General features: G+C 40.4%; 1 protein-coding gene across 24 annotated transcripts in view; it reads right to left on the reverse strand.

The window, feature by feature from the left end:
• The window catches only part of KIF1B (kinesin family member 1B), an 86,994-nt gene that overhangs the window by 19,399 nt on the left and 50,763 nt on the right, over positions 1 to 16,832 (reverse strand). For 16 of the 24 annotated variants that reach the window (XM_054175653.1, XM_054175662.1, XM_054175657.1 and 13 more), the window contains 8 exons: positions 11,176 to 11,269; positions 10,277 to 10,425; positions 9,488 to 9,666; positions 8,921 to 9,058; positions 7,952 to 8,200; positions 2,485 to 2,603; positions 539 to 624; positions 289 to 418 (listed from right to left, as the gene is read on the reverse strand). In XM_054175653.1, coding sequence (XP_054031628.1) covers positions 289 to 418; positions 539 to 624; positions 2,485 to 2,603; positions 7,952 to 8,200; positions 8,921 to 9,058; positions 9,488 to 9,666; positions 10,277 to 10,425; positions 11,176 to 11,269 — 1,144 coding nt within the window. The remainder of the gene's footprint in view (positions 1 to 288; positions 419 to 538; positions 625 to 2,484; positions 2,604 to 7,951; positions 8,201 to 8,920; positions 9,059 to 9,487; positions 9,667 to 10,276; positions 10,426 to 11,175; positions 11,270 to 16,832) is intronic. The other 8 variants (XM_054175670.1, XM_054175665.1, XM_054175663.1 and 5 more) reach the window with 1 other exon arrangement.

Here is a 16,832-nt window from a genome sequence, read left to right on the forward strand (position 1 = left end):
GACACAAACACCACACATGAAATCCTTTTTCTTTCTTCTTTTCTTAAAAGACTCCTTCAGGCAACAGTTTATTCCCATCACACTTGGGGTTTGTTTTGAACCCAAATTATTTGGTGATAAACCAAAGATGCAAGCAGCTGGGAACATTTTTTCTACACAGTTCTTCAAATTACTAAGTCCAGCATCCCTCATACACAACCCCTCAGTTGCACCTCTCCCTACCTATCCTATTCTGGAAGGACACTCAGAACCCCTTCCTATCACTGACTGAAACTATTCCTTTCTTACCTAGATCATTAATTCTGTTGATCTCCTCTGGAGGAGTGGTAACATCAGAGTTCTGTCCTTGACCTTCCACAATTCTTAATTCCTCCAGTGACAGTCCAGAACGAGTCATTGCAACTGAAGAAAAATCACTCTGAAAAATTAAATGAAGTGGCATGTAACAGACTCCTGCAGCTTCTGGTTTTGTAATTCCCTTCTTCCCTGCAATGCTTACTCAATAAAACCTAACTCCATGTTAACGATTCTTACTTACCTTATCAAAATATTCATTGTCAAATGAAATTTTAGCGGTGCCGGACTGTCGGATACCAGATCCATAATCTGGAGCTTCTTCATCAGCTACAAATAGGTAAAGAAAAAAAAAATGAGGAGAAGGAAAGCCCCACCAGAGACACCTAAATGGAAATTCTGATTACAGTAGAAACCAGTCCATAAAGCAGGAAAGGCTTGGTTCCAGTCAGATTAAAACAGGTGCTGGAAAACACCCTAGCAGAAATCTGTCCTTCATGAGCTCCAGCATGGGCAAACAATAAGGCAAGCTATGTTCATCAGGAATATATATAACTTCAGAGAATTCTGGAAGTAAAACAACTTTATACTCATCTTGATTATTTATTTACTTCAGATCATTAAACTTGAGGCAAATGAACATACCATAACACAGCAACCCCATATGGGAATGTGAAGTTCCATTGATTTAAACTGCCACCTAAAATTCTGTAGCCATCAGCTAAGCAGTAACACCAGCAAAGCCTCACAAGCATATGCTGTAAGTCTGAAAGGCAGCTCTGTCCCTACAGTCTGTCCATTGAGCCTCCTCCTCTTTGTTGGGAGAAACAACAATGAGACCTGGTTCAAAGCCAGATAGCTTTTCCACAGTTAATGCATGCTTGCAGGAGAGATCCCAAGATTCAGAAAGTGTTTCAAAGCTTCATTCAGGGACCAAATAGTGCCCTGGCCCTGTTTCAAGAGATGTCCCCAGTTCAATTTCTATCAGCTGTGATGCATTCTATTTATTTGTGTGGATGAAGAGAATATTTATATGGAAATATTTGGTTAATGCTCAGGATACCAAACCAAACCAGAAATGAGACTTTTGTACACATCAAAATAGATTTGATTTCACTTGCTGGTTTAGTCCCTGCTAAAGTGATTCAACATCTTCAGAGTCTGAGATTTCATTATACATTCCTATGGAGAGTGAAACTTCCAGGGCTACCATACCTAAACAACACAGAAATGCTGGCAGTTAGCCACTGCTAGAAAGGACATTGGGAAGTATTTGCTCTGACCAGCAGGGACAGGACACGGCTAAGTACCAGCTCACATAGAATCATACAACTGCTCTGGTTAGAAAAGACCTTTAAGATCACAGAAACATTTTGGTTGGACAAGTCCAGTCCAACTCTGTCAAGTCTGGTGCTAAACCATGTCCCTCAGCACCACATCTCTGTGTCTCATCTCATACTCGAGAAGTATGAAAGACTAGCAGCTGACCAGCAGACTGCAGTTAAGCTATGACACAGGTTTGAACTGTCACTGTGCATGAGTGAAGCAGTTACCATCCCCTTCTCTTCTGAAAGGTTGGTAATTTTTGGTGATTAAACAGCATGGTAAAGCAGCCTCAACACATTTTAGTGAGGCAATGAAATGGAAAATTGCTGCTGACTTCTGTTTATACTATGCCGAAAACAGTCTGCTCAGGAATTTCTTCTTGTTATTCAGTTAGCGAACAGAGGAGCAGATTTCTTTGCACTATTTAAAAGGACAGTTTGAGAAGAGCAAACACTTGGTATGTTTAACTTTTTTGCAAGTCCACAAACCTATCTAACTTGCACTTACCCTTGCCCACTGTTTGTACTGGATTCCAGAAAAGAAATAGTCTTTGCTTTAGTTTTAGCTTTAGACCTACTGACACTAGCTAGCCCTTCCACTGTCTAAGAAGTTGCCAGGTATAACCCTCAGCAGTCACCACCATCATGTAAAAATCTTTGTTTCAAGATTTATTTGTGCTTGGTCCATTTGATTCACACCAATTAAAAAAAAGTCAAAAGCAAGTTAACAACAAAGGACAAGTGCTCTCTGCAACACTAAAATCAGTCAGGTTTGAGGATAAGAGAGAATGGTTTGATTTGTTTGCTTGGTTTTTGAAGCTGTAGCTACTCACAGTGCCTCAGAGTATCTCTCAGAGCATCTCACCTGCTATAGCTTGTACTGCCACTCGCAGAAATCCTCGTACTTCTCCTTTCTCACTAACGACAGCTACTCTGTGGATAAGAGGCACTGGGTACAGCAGATTGCTCAGGTATACAAATGCCCTGGAAGGAAGGAAAGAGAACACAAATAGCATTAGGCAATCATCTGCAAAACCAGACTGCAGCATTTGCTTGGCTAATGGGACATTCAAATCTTCAGTCTACTTTACTCCATCTAGGAGACCTGCGCTGTGGTCATGTATCCATATTGTCCACACACGGCTCTGCAGCAGTGTCAAAGCTAAGTGAAGCCATAAAATGCTCTAGAACAGAGTAGTACTGGAGAGACAGGGCTTGAATTAGCGAGTTACAAAACATATGAAGGAGACAATTTAAGATGATGGCTTTAGAGAAGGTAATTTTAGATGCACTACAGTTGTAAATGGAGCTGTTAGCAAGATGGTAGAAGTCTACTAAGGAGCAACTGATTATGAAGGATTGTTTGAGTTTTCCAACCCATGAGTATTGTTTGAAGTGATAGATTAAAAGGGAATTCATCTGCTCTGTTCACACAGCCTCAAATACTTTACTGAGCATATTAACTCTTCAGCACAGATTGACTGAATGTTTTTTCTCCTCTCTGTGTATTTGACATCACTGTAGACAAAATAATCAGAAATCCCCAATAAACCATAAGTCATCTCTTAGGTTTCTTGGAAGATTCACTGAGTGTATGGGTAGTGGAAGACTGACAGCCTTCCCAGCTAAGTATCTTCAGGAGTGTTATGTTTATGTCTAAAAATACAAACCAAACCACAGAACACAACAGTACTCTTGAGCAATCATTTAGAAATTACAGTTTACAATAGGAAAAGTAGCATTTAGGCCCAGTACTGGAATATTGTATTAAAATTCTATACAAACAGGGTCTATTTTGGAACAGTAAGTTAGCAAGTTTTATTGTACACCTTTTAATTCAAAGTTAAGACTAATGCTACCCAGTTATTTCATATTTTTGCAGTGAACTGTACAAGTTCTTAAAACACCACACTTCAGGGTGATTAGCTTGAGCAAAACTACAAATGTTGAGCTGCCTAACAGGTCAGGTAAAGAGTGGCTCTCAACAAGGGGGAAAAAAGGGAAGGCTTTATTTATTAACTGTTTCAGAGTTCAGGAGAGTATTAAGATGCAGAGAATTTAACTAATAGTTTTACCAGTCATTAAAGTGACTAACAAATTACGTAGGTAATTGTAACGATTTTATGCGTATTAAATGATGTATTATATAATATATATATTAAGCACTGGTCATTTGTTTAATTGGACTCCTTTCTTGCAGTCCTTTTTATTAGTCTTTATTACTAAGTATAATTAATTCCTCAAATTTGTAACTGTCACTGTTTAATATTCATAGGGAAAGTCCTGCTTGATGAGAGGACAGAGAGACAAGAAGATGTTCACTGCCTCTGCCTGGGGACATCAGGTCTAGAATCTGTTCTGTGAACACAACAAGACTGATGCAAACTCAACTCCTTGTGACACAGAGCTAAGGACCACAGCTAGAAAAGGTAAGTGTTCCTCCTTGGGTTCACATGCCCGTTCCCAGAATGAATGAATTATCTTGAAATGACAAGGTAGTCAAACAGGTGTCAGTTGTGAACCAAAAAGACAAAAATAATGCTACTAAAAACCAAGGTGGTGACAAATGCAATACAGAAGAGAATGATTAATATGGCTATACAAATAGAAAAAAAAAAAAATTAAGGAAACCATACAACAACAAAGAGAAAACCAAAACAAACTGCAACAGAACACTTGACTAAGATTAGGATCTAATTCCTTTTCAGTCTGCTCCAAAGTGAGGTAAGCACTGATAAAGCAGGGGAAGGGAGAAGAGACCAAATGTAAAGTAATCAGTTTAATTTTTTTTTCCCTAAGAAAACATTTTCATTTTTAGCTTTGCTATTTCAGGTGGTGCTCATCTAAGAAAGGAGCATCCCACCACACAAGAAAACAGTCCCTCACACTGACAAACTGGAATTGTTTGCTTGGACTGGACCGGGGATGGAGCTCAGGAAGGTATGTAGTTATATGCTCAAGATGAAAAGCACACGCAGTTTGAAAACCACATTTCAAGCCAGGGAGAACGGACATTTTTCCCCAACAGAAAGCAATCTAAATAGCCTTGCATTGAGGTGTATACAGGGAGAGACAGCTTCACTAATCCAGAGAGGCAGTCATTACAGAAGGCTTCCTACTTCAAAGCCAAAGTAGTGGAAAGTGAAAGCATTAACTGCATGGACAAATAAAAATGTATTTTTATTTCCATGGTTGAAGTTCTGAAGCTGCTGCTCAACATATGACAGCCAAAGCACTCAGCTTTACTAGCAAGCAGAATTTTTCACACCTCATTAAAGTGACCATCCCAAAAGGAAAAAAAAAATTATTTCTCATTTTAACTTCCTTCCATCCAGCCACCTAGCTCAGAGATCACTGGAATCGTTTTAACTTAGAGAAAGAAAAGCACACAATGCAAAAAGTGTTCAGCTTCCTCTTTGGTGATGAAAATGCTGGATCTCTTCTGTAGAATGGAGAGCAGAAATTGCACATTTACTGTACAGGGAAAAGAGCTGGTTTATGCAGCAGTACTGCCTTCCAGTGCCATTCCATCTCCTTCATCACAAGGCAAAAAACCAAGTTAAGAGTAGAGGAAATCTTAAAGTTATCCTCTTCCTCTCTTCCCACATCTGGGAGGATTCCCACTCCCCAAACACCCATAGGCCAGTGTCCCCCTACACCTTAGCCCAGCAGACTGAAAGAGGGGGAGCTGTATTAGCAGAAAGATTGGTGAGGTAAAATGGCATACTCACAACAAAACTAGAAATGAAATTTAACAAACACAATTGTTTTGAAAAAATCAAAACAAAACCAACAGAACTCAGAATGATGACAGGTATTTTTGAAGTAAGCACATCAAGATTTATACAAAACAGCCCATAGTCCTCTCCCACCGCCCTTAAAAACATAGCAAATGCTTGATATTTGCACCATGAAATAGACTCAGTCTTAAAGACAGCCCAGCATGCCAGAAGAGATGGCTAAAGGGACCAGCTCTTTATTCCTTTTCTTTAATATAGCACAAACAAATGAGAGTCACAGCACTGAGAGAGGGAAAAATACTGCCATGCCCAAGGAGTTGGATAACTGCAGTCAATTCCTCCTCCTCTTCCTCCTCTCCTTCCTGACCCAGAGTCATTATTGCGGAAGATCCCTCCCAGAAATATTTAGAATTATTTTAGTTTAGTTCTTCCCAATCCAGAACCCATAAACCAGTACACAGAGAGAAGTGCTAAGGAGCTTTGGCATTTGTTCTAAACTAAACTGCTCATCACAGTATCTAGATAGCTGGCCATACACTCTGATACTTGTAAGTCACACTGCTCAAAGGAGAATTCTCGTGCTGGAAGACAATGTGGAATCAAAATAGGTTCTACTCAGTGGTGCTAAACAGCCTAATAGCTTTCTGCTGACAGAATCAGCACAATAGGAGAACAGAACAAGAATAGAAACAGAATTGAATAGAAAACCAAGGACTGGGAAACAGTCATTCAGCTGCCTACTCAGAGATAATACAAAGTTTCACTCCTCAATACAGTTTACTAGCCAGGCAGAGCTCCTTAAGGTGTGCAGCTTCAAAGGCTAAGGCTAGAACTCTGAACTGCTGCAGCTCTATACCTCTGTCTATAGAGACAGAGCCCAGTGTTCTTTTTAAGACATGGAAACGGGAAGCTATTTGTGCAAGTGCCAGGAAGCACGATTGTTTTCATTAGACACTATTTGCTCAGCTTGTGTTGTGCTTCCTGAAGAGTTTGTGAAATGAAGATGAATAGCTCAACTTTTTCCCAAGCACTGAAGGTCCTGCTCTGAAAGAGCAGGCACAACAGGAGAACATGCAGGGTATGCCAGCACTTCTCCAAGAAAGCAGTGCCAGCCATCCCAAACAGCACACGTACGCTTTAACTAGCTGACATCGCTTCCAAGCCAATTAAGATGGCTTTCCCAAATGGACTCTCGTGGATCAGATTAATCTGAGAGGATTGCATTTTATACAACAAATTATCAGACATTGCAGAGAAGGCACAAATGCACAGAGATGAAAGAGCACTCATGCAGTTTCTTGCAACTTCAGTAACTCTAATTGTTTCAAGGACTAGATCAAGAAGTTCTGAGTTTTAATGGTAACTTGTAAATAGGTTCACTGAAGACATAGAATCATGTTAGACACTACAGCAAAACTGAGCTAAAAGCTTAATGAGAGACTGACAAACTCAGTCCCTCATTTTTACAAGTAATGCAGTCAAGTTTCCTGCATCTGTGGGAACTGCAAAAAGATCTCATCTTCCTGACCATGAATTCTTCCTTGCTTAGTCACAGCAAAGGATAACATCAAGATCTGGTCCCTTCTTTCTTTGTTCCTCCCTTCCACCAGCCATGGAGCCTTAGCCCCTCTTGTACAACACACGTGGCAACCACCTCCCTTACTGTTTGAACAAGCAGATTCACTGACAGTGATCAAACAAGAATAAAAGCATAACTGAGGGAGTGTGAATAGAAAATGGGAATGAAGTCACTAAATGGAATCTTTCTGTCACAGGTTTCATCTTTGAGCAAAACTATCTGTGAAGGAACAGTGCAAAGTGCTGCATTTTTTAATGCTGCTTGCTGTCCTTAGGGTCTATACCACAGACTAATGTCTGATAATGCCTTAAAGGTATCTAGATTGGCAAAATAGATACTTTAAAATTGATTAAGCAAACTTGTTTCAGAAACTCAAGAACAGTGTCTGGGGGAAGTGCTGATGAACACCTCCAGCCAGTGAATTCTAATGCTGATGACCTTTCCCTGTGTAATACCTGCTACCTAGAGTCATGCATAATCTGTGAAGCCAAATCATCTCTGAGAATATTGTTTTCCTCATCCAGAAAGGGCCATTCTTCTTTCTCATCATGCCATCTTTTCTCTTCAGAAACAAAGGATGTTAGATGAGTTTTCAAAAAGTGACTGAATTGGAGTTAAAGGCTTTGCACCATACTCTGACGACTCTCTTCTACAGAAGAAAATGAGATTCCACAATACTTGGTGATCTTGCAATGGCTAAAGAGAACACTCCAATAAATAACAAATACTGTACACAAGCAAAACCACATTCATTCTATGTCATGACAGTTATCTAGACACAGAATCAGACTTACTCACACTGTCACTGTCTCCATTACTTAGGCTTTCATGGCCTCTGACATGGGAATTTAAAACCTAACATTAAACTGACACTCATTCTCTGGCAATTCCAATTGAGGTACACAGCTGTTTTGGATGGCTTGACAGATACTCTGTGCAGCACAAGGCAAAGCCATTGCAGTCTACAGCAAGAGCTGGTCCCTTTAGGCCATTCTCACAGTAACCTCACCAACCTTCCCACTAAAATGAACCAAGGGGATCGGTCGTAAAACGGGTCGCGCCCATCATTGAAGAGGTCTGATCCCTCCTCAGTTCCCACGTCGGAGCCAGTATCATCCACAAAGGCCTCATCATCAAAGTCCTCCATCTCATCCTGCTGTTCATCAGCCAGTTCAGTGATGTCGGAGTCAGCCGTGGAGAAAGTGGGGGAGGGCGTGCGATCAGCAAGGCGCTCATTGACGCAGCCATGGAATATGGGGGAGCTAGATATCGGTTAACGGAACACCAGTTAACAGAGTGAGGGGAGAGAGGAACGCTTCATCAATAGCCCTCTGCTGCCAGCAGCACAGAGACCACCTGAACAACAAGCAAAGGCTTCAAACCAGCCGGACTGCAATGAAAGGGAAGGGAACCAAGGCAGGAAAAAGAGCATCCTCCAACTGAGCAGAAGGCAAATGAAAAATGGATATAAACACGGCTGAAGGTGAGAGCACATCCATTTAACAGAGCTACAACTCTTAGCTTCAACATGAAGTACTTTTGAAAATAAAGTTACTGTAAAGGTGCAGCTGACAACAGGAAATATTAAGGAATCCCATCAGATATTAGGTATTTCCACAGGGTATGAGCAAACTAATTGAACCATATACATAAGAAAAGCCCTAGGCCATTTCTCACCTCGGTTTCCCATGTTCTTCATATTCTCAACTCTGCTCCAGTGACTTTAGAAAAACTTAGCTAGCCTTTTTTTTTTAAATAAACTTACTACATGCTAAGGGTTCAGTCAATTCAGATTCTACAAGGTTACACCACAACTGGCAACTTTCCAAAGAGCATTTTTTGCCTTTCATTATATTTTAAGCCTATCAGAATCCCCTGCAGACAACACTAGTGACCACACGGTTTAGAACCACAAAGTCAAAGTTCACCCAGAACTGACAGGAGTTAGCAGGGTCCCAGCAGCTGAGACCATTGTCACATACCTTCCCACAAGCTTGAACCAGTGAAAGCGATCATAGAAGGGGTCACTGCCTGTCATTGTGCTTTCACTCTCATCCTGTGTATTGGATGCCATTTCCCCAGCTCTGTCATACATCTCACGCATCAGATCCAACCTCTGCCTGCAGAGAAGGAAGCATTAAAATAAATAATTAATCGAGACTGCACAATAAAAGCAGAGAACACAAAGTGGGGTACACTGCACCTCTGCCAAATTGCACATAGGAAAGGGAGAACATAGAAGTCTGTACCACTTAACTTAGTACTGTGTCATTCTCTGACACATTAAAGATTCTGGGAAAGATTTTATAGGCTAAGCCCAGTAAGCACGAGGCAAGGTCACTGCAGAAGCTTACATAAATCTTGGATTTCATTCAAACTTCTAAATAGTCCTTCACATCTAACTCTGGCATACTTTTTGCTGCGGTTTTTTTGTTTGGTTGTTTCCATCAGATAATTTTGCTGAGTAATTTAGGCCTCCCACTCCAGAAAAGCTGGCATTTTCATTCCTTGGGTAGAATGAAGTTTGTTTGCCAGTAATATTTACATACTTGAGTTTTTCCAAGGACCAGTAATGTGTTGCTCCATTCTTCAGATCCTGGACTTCCACAGCTACCACGGTCCGGGGGAAAGGCCGATTATCCCGGGTCTTCTCCAGCTCAGTCGGCAAAAGCTCTGGTGGAAGTGGTGAGTAGAGGGTGTCTGTCAGCAAGACAAACTGAAACTGCACCTGAATGGAGAAAGAAAAATTACTTTAGTTCTGAGAAGTCAGGAGGAGACAGAGACCTAACACAAGGCCATGTATGAAGCCAGTTTGACTTTCACCTCTGGGAACAGGTTTTTTTGTGTCACGAGGGGTTTTTTTGTCTCAAAATAGCACAAAACGTATTTTTTCAGCTGAGTGCACAAATCTTGCCTTTATTGTCACAGCTAGCAGAGGTCTGGAAAACTACAGACCTGGCACATCCTGCAGCACCCACTTCTCTGGGAAAGATGAATAATCACACAAAGTTAAAAGCAAAAGGAAAAGCAAGGCCTCTGGGGAGACGGACATGTACATGTGTTTAGGATATGGACAGGAAAAGCATAAGGGAAAGGAAAAAGAGGAGAATGTATCAGCCAGATTTGCATGGGATGTGCATTCAGCCAGAAGTCTGAATCAGACTTGTGATTTTCTGAATCTGAGACTTGTGACTTTCTGAATCCTTTTAAAGCCCAAACTACTAAGCAAGAGACATATAACTTTGATGACTACAAGTAACTCTGAGAGTTTGAATCAGGATTAGGCAATCAAAACTGATGCATCAGAAAAGTCAGAAAGCTAATCTGCATGTCCCTACCTTTTTCTTTAACTCTACACTGATCGCATTGGCTTCCTTCAGATACACTGCATTCCCCCACAGTTGGTCCCTCAGTGAAGTAAACTGGTGAAATTTCCACTTCCTGAAAGCCCACTGTGCAAGTTCATATTCATGTCGTGTCCAGGGCACTAGGAAGAACAAAGGAACAGAGACATAAAACACTCTGGACTCTCTATACCATCACATACAGTATCTAATAGTGCTGCTGACTGTCATCAAGTTTGCAACACCTTTTCAGGGAGAAAACCAAAACCTGCATTTTTATCATTCAAACTTCCTCAGCACTAGCAGTGGTGACACAGTGATCAAGTAATAAGATTTAGAACAGGGGAAACAAAACAAATTCTACATTATGATTTTTTAAGTAAGTTAATAATTAAAGCCAAATGCAAAAACAGTGGAATGAAAGCAAGTATAATGGGAACAATAAACTATCTACTGTCCAAAAGTGCAGTTACACAGACATGTCACAGCATGAATCCTAAGAATTCCTAGCAAGGAGAGAAAAAAAAAGAAACTCCAAATGAAAAAAAGGAAACCGAGGCAATAATATTATTTTGGTTTAAGACATCTGACTTCTGTTAGTGCCAAGATGAGACACATTCCTTCAAACTCAAGATCATCAAAGCAAAGCTTGGAGTTAAAGCTAATCTAGATGGTGCATCAACTGAATTTCAGGATGTGTATCTATCATTTATATAGAAGTTACTCCATGAACAGATATTTTAGGCCTTTATAATGTGAAGATTACAGATCAAGACATTTTGAAGCATTTCATAGCTTTCCAAAGCAAGTTTTCTATCTACCTTAAGAGATACTACAGCAACTGTCCCTTTAGGCTTGGCTATATCCAAACCATTTTTAGCCTCAAAACTCACCTTCTTCTTCCTCCTCCTCCTCCTCTGTTGTTTCAGCTGCCAAGGATCGTGTCTCTACCTGCTTCTGTAAGGCCTGAAGCTTACTCTCATAGTCCTGTGGGGAGAGAGGAGATACCGTGTAGGAGGACAGACAAAAGGAAGAACAGTTCAGAGAGACTAACACCTCAGATGGAATGACAGACACAGAGAACAAATACACAGCGACATCTCCATTAATGCTCAGAGGTCACATACCAACATCTATTGGTTTAGTATAATCTGTCCTTGAAAAGAAAGAAGGCAGAAGCCAATACAATTAAGACAGTAGTGTTGTTTGTTAAGATCATCAGATGAATATGCTCACAGTTATCTGCAAGAGGGAAAGGTTGAGGCTATTTTTTTCTGCTAAAGACTGAAGAACCTGCTTGCTGCTTTCAGGAAGGCAGGAAAGAGGCAGAAACAGAGAAAAGTACAGAAATAAATTTAGAAGGGGAGGATTATTCACCTTTGTTTTCTCAAACAGAACAATTAACAGCACCACTCATTTGGTTTTTGACACCAAAACCTCAGTTCAGATTTTAGAAGACAAAAGACATTTTGTTTTCAATTAGATTTTCTTCTTGGGATGTAAGCATCTCTCACATGTGCATTTAATACAGCAGAAGATGAAAAAAAAAATGCCACTGCCCTGGCAAGTGGGCCGAGAAGTCTGTGCAGAGGTTTCCCCCACAAGCAGCACTTCAACAGTACCTTCTGATGTAAGAACGTTTTCTTCCTGTTCAGCATAAACATGCCTTGAAATAAATGCTACTAATGACTCCTTTATTATTTGCTGATGAAACAAATACAAATTCAAGCTGTTTAGAAGAGACACAGTCACTGTACTCCTGGTCTCAGAGCCTACTTCAGTTTTGTAAGATAATCCTTTGGTTTATTTTACATAAATTAAATTGGCTTCTCAAGCTTCTTGACAGGAGAGTTGTAACAAAAATAACTAAGTGCTACAGAGTTCTTGAGAAGAATTCTTGAAGCCTTCTCTCTTCTACAGTTCCAAATCCTAAAAGTCTTCTCCAATGCACCATTTGCACCGATGCATTCTTAAATCTAAGAACTACAGAAGGGAAGCTTTACACTTTCCCCCAGCCTGTTGAAGCATCCCACTGAACAACTACTTTACTTGGCTTTTGTGCAGCAAGTACAGTACTTGACACTGCCACGAAGTGATTGCATCAAATTTAGCACAAGTTCGGTCAGGAAGACCTCTAGCCAGTATCTGGAAAGGACATAAATTTGAAATACATTCCTTTAAGTTGATCTGTAATATTTCCTGGTAGCTGTGACTCTGGAGAGTGCAAAATTGTAAATACCAAGAATTCGATACCCTTGACCTTCAGGCAGAGAAAACTGAACTATTCCAGGTATCTGGCCTTTGTCTGAGGGCTGTGTTTTAACTTTCTAAATTCCTCTTGATATTTTATTTGGCTAAAACACTTCGTCTTCCTCATTTGGTCTGCTCCATTCACTCTAAGATTGCTGCATACTTAGAGCGCAGCAAACCTTAGCCCAGCAGCAAAGGTACTGCAGACAAGACAAACATAAATCCTTCCTTTTGATATTCCTTCTGAAATCCTTAATGATTCATCAATAAACTATTCAAGACTCCGAGGAGTTTCAGACTTATCTGCAGTCCTCACATATCCAGTGTACTCTTCAAAACTTTTTAACATAAAGGCACTCTCTGATCTCTTTCCCCCCACCCATGCAGGTACTATGACACTTGAAACCAAGATAAAACAGGCCAGATTTGAAGCAACAGAAACAAGCTTCTCTTACTTGCAAGAAAGGGCAAAATAATTTATTTTCCTGTTGTCTGAAGCAGATAACCTGAGGATGTTGAATGGCTACATTGTAGAAATGAAAAGCTCTTCAGGTAGTGTTTAAGTGGAATCTTTGACCAGATTCTTTTGGAGAATCTGAAAAACTGCAGAGGGAATCATCAAAAATCAGGAGCATTCCACTGTGAAAACTCTACTTCCAGCATGAAAACCCCAGGCATGTTAAATTCACAGACAAAGGCCTGCTTCTTGTCTTCTCTCTTTTCAGACCTGTGAGCCAAGCATTTAAATACCTAGCAAAATAAATGCTTAACATAAGCACTTTTTATTGACTCCACACTAATAAACATTACTTTTAAAACTAAGTAAAGGAACTGAAGCTTGTTTTCCCATAATGAAAACCAGAACCAGGATCTTTTCCCTAAGCAGAAAGACAGGACTAAAATTGCCTCCAGGAGCTTCATGCAATGGTAGCATTTAAAAATAATTGGCACTGAGCAACAGATGAAGGATGAATTTCAGGTTGATTCACCCAGAAGGTGCACTGACTGCACTGTGAAAGGGGTTGGTTTGGTTTGCTCTGCTCTTCTGAGATATTGGTCAGCTCTCCGAGTAGGTATTTCCAGCTCCAACTAGTGATAACACACACCTAACTGTCAGTACTCATGGAGAGGTGCCTCAACTGGGAAAGAAAACCCCAACAAATAACAACCCTGCATCTAGAAGCTGCCCTGAAGGTCCATGCCCTAGACTCCCTGGAACCCAATGCATTTGTTGTACAGCTTCAAACTGGCTGATATCATTAGCTCCATGAATGTGAAAGGAATGCAGTGTTTATTTTGCCCAGGGGCATGGAAATATCTAAAGCCACAACAATAACAGATTATGTGAAAACAGGGGAAAAAATAAATAAATCATACACTCAGAATAAGCCAAGCTTTTTAAGACCAGGTTGGCCCAGCTTTTCCAGCAGAACACTGTACCATAACAACCCAGATTCCTTGGGTCTACGTGATGTTGGCAAAGGTTCTGTGGTGTGTGTGTGTGTGTCATTCCCTCCGGTATTTGAGGTATAAGAAAGTCAGATTCTTTTGTCTTCAGTGAGCAAATAAACAGAGAACAGCCAGCTCTGGATTTTCTTCCAGATTGTAGATAAACCAGCACACAATACAGTACAATGGGACTGCACTGAAGAGGAGTAGGGCTTGTATCCCTGCGCTATGAAAAGGTTTTTAAATGTATTTAGGGTTTAATTTTAAATAAGGTATGTGGCAATTGACACATGCCTGCATAGGCTGTTTTTAACACCACAGCAGACAAATCAGGGTGGATGGGCTTAGAAGAATCATATTGGGGAACAATTAAAGAAACATTTTTAATTCTGCCAGAACAATGCCAACCCCAAGACAAAAAACAAAATCAGGACAAGCTTGAAATCAAGTTTCATTTCCATTTCACTGAGACAAGTCTGACACTTAAAAGAGTATTTCATAGTTTATTGAAAGAGCACTTGTTACAATACAAACCAGTTCTGCTCTTCACAAGGCAGATGCTTGCTCTTAAGACAATCCAAAACTTGTTTTTTCTTAAACACTAGACAGATCCAAAAATCCCATTTATTTCAAAGGCAGCTCACTGCTTGCTTTATAGTACAAATGGGTACACAGCATAGATTTCTCATGTGGCAGCTCCTGAAGTCATTCAATGGGAAGTATCCAAGTCAGATTTCAACATATAAAAGATAATGAACAGATTTCAACATATAAAGGATATAGGTCAAACAGTGAGGGAGATATTGAAACGAAGCTGAATGTACTGATAAAAATAGCATCCTCCAATTTGACAGATCCCTAAATTCAGACTGCTTGAGAAAGGATGAAGTCAATCAGAGGAGCGTTAGTGGCATGCATTTTCCCCAACCCACCCCCCAAATCCACAGGTCCTCAGTGAGTCCTAGTGGATATTTAAGAAATCAGTAAGGCACAGGTGGATACAAGGCAGCTGTCAAAGCACACAGCACATCAGCACAGAGCAATGGCAATTAAGCTTACTGAAACAGCTCTCCCCTCACGGATGCCATGTTGCCATTAACCTGAAAGCCTTCTCACACCATCTCCTATGGAAGCAGCTGCATTGCTGCTCATTAGCTCCATTCATACAAAACTGGGAGTGAAAGGTGTGTGCTTTTCTGAATAGTGCAAGGAGATCCACAAGTTCTCACACTGCTTCCCTTATCAGACAAGGCACTGTGCTGTAAATAACATTCAGTTCTTAGAGTTGACAGTTTTATAGGACTTTTTCTTTTTTTTTTTCAAGTTTCATTTCTGTGATATCCTCCTAAAAACCAGAAAAATAAAACTAACAAAAACAAACACAAACTGATTCATCTGAGCATACTGGACTCCATTTTGACACCACCTGTTGTTGTTTGGGGTTTTTTTCTGTCAAATCATACAACAGAATAAGCTGGGTTGCTCTCCTAGTGCTGCTCAAAACCAGTGGGGTGAGACAGACTGATGGCAATCTATTGTTCACCATCATCACAGAATGGCTTAGGTTGGAAGGGACCTTAGAGATCATCTACTCCAACCTCCCCACCACTCAGGCATTTACAGGTATTTCTTCTCCTCATATTTTTAAGCTGAAATAAGTTGGCAACAACTTTTTAGCGTCCAGTGTTAAACTATCAAGTAGCAGGAGTTTTTAGTGTCAGTACATACGGCTGCAAGGACTTCAAAATAACTCCATGCTCCATCACATGGTGGTTTCATCAAGGCAGCCACAACCCTCAGCAAAAATACAGCCCAAAAATAAATGCGGTATGGTCTTCTCAAGACCTATTCCATGCAGACCAACTCTGTTTGGCTCATGTGTTCCTACAAAACTGAGAGGATTTTCCCAGGCATGCACTTTTAATAGTCCTAGCCTTTTTGGGAACATGAAAGAACTCATGACTCTTGACATGCACTAAACCAAAGTGCAACGCACTACAAAAACAAGACTCTAAAATAAAGGCACCAGCAAAATATTACTTGCAGGCCAAAACTCATTTTGCAATTCTGATTTGAGCTCAAAGACAGTCTTGCTCATCTACAAGCCTTCTTTTCTTTAGGAATCGAGATATTTTTGGACATGATTTTATTTCCTTCATTCAAGTAGGCCAAAGCATGAGACAAATGCAAGTTACAAAGCCATATTTGGACACAAAATTAAACCTGTCATTAAAGAAAAGTAGTCCCAAGTGATGGGAACAGCTCATTATTTTAGGAGAGTGAGAGAACTGACTTTTGTGTCTCCTGCAACAGAGGCCCAATAGCCTATCTGTAACATGAGTGCAGGGACTTCAGAGTTGACACCTGATTAAGCCTGGTGTAAATGGTGTGTGCCTGCCATTTAGCAAATGTTGCAACCAGCATCTACACCAAGCACAGTTGGGGGCAAAAATGTAGGGCAGGAAACAAAAATCAAGATGAAATGCAAGCTGGAGGCACTTCCTACTCACCTACAGCTATGCTGAAACATGCAAAAAATAACAATTACCAGTAGGATTTATATTTCATCAAAAAAGAAGCAACCTCAAGTAACACAAGGATATTCGTGCAAAGCAGCACAAATTTAACCACACAGATCCACTGCAAAGTGGACCTCTCGTAGCAAATGTGGTATAGTAGCCAATGTTGTTTAGAAAATTGTGTTCAAGTTAAATTTAAAAGCAAAATAAGTCCTCAAAGCTTCAGATTGGCTTACACTTAAGTCCACAGGTTTTCAGAAGTAAGCACAATTTTGTTGTGCACTTTAAGAAGGACAGAGAGAAGAAAGTGTGCAATTAAAATTGGGACTCTC

Source organism: Dryobates pubescens, chromosome 33 (assembly GCF_014839835.1).
Source record: "Dryobates pubescens isolate bDryPub1 chromosome 33, bDryPub1.pri, whole genome shotgun sequence".
Lineage (NCBI taxonomy): Eukaryota > Metazoa > Chordata > Aves > Piciformes > Picidae > Dryobates > Dryobates pubescens.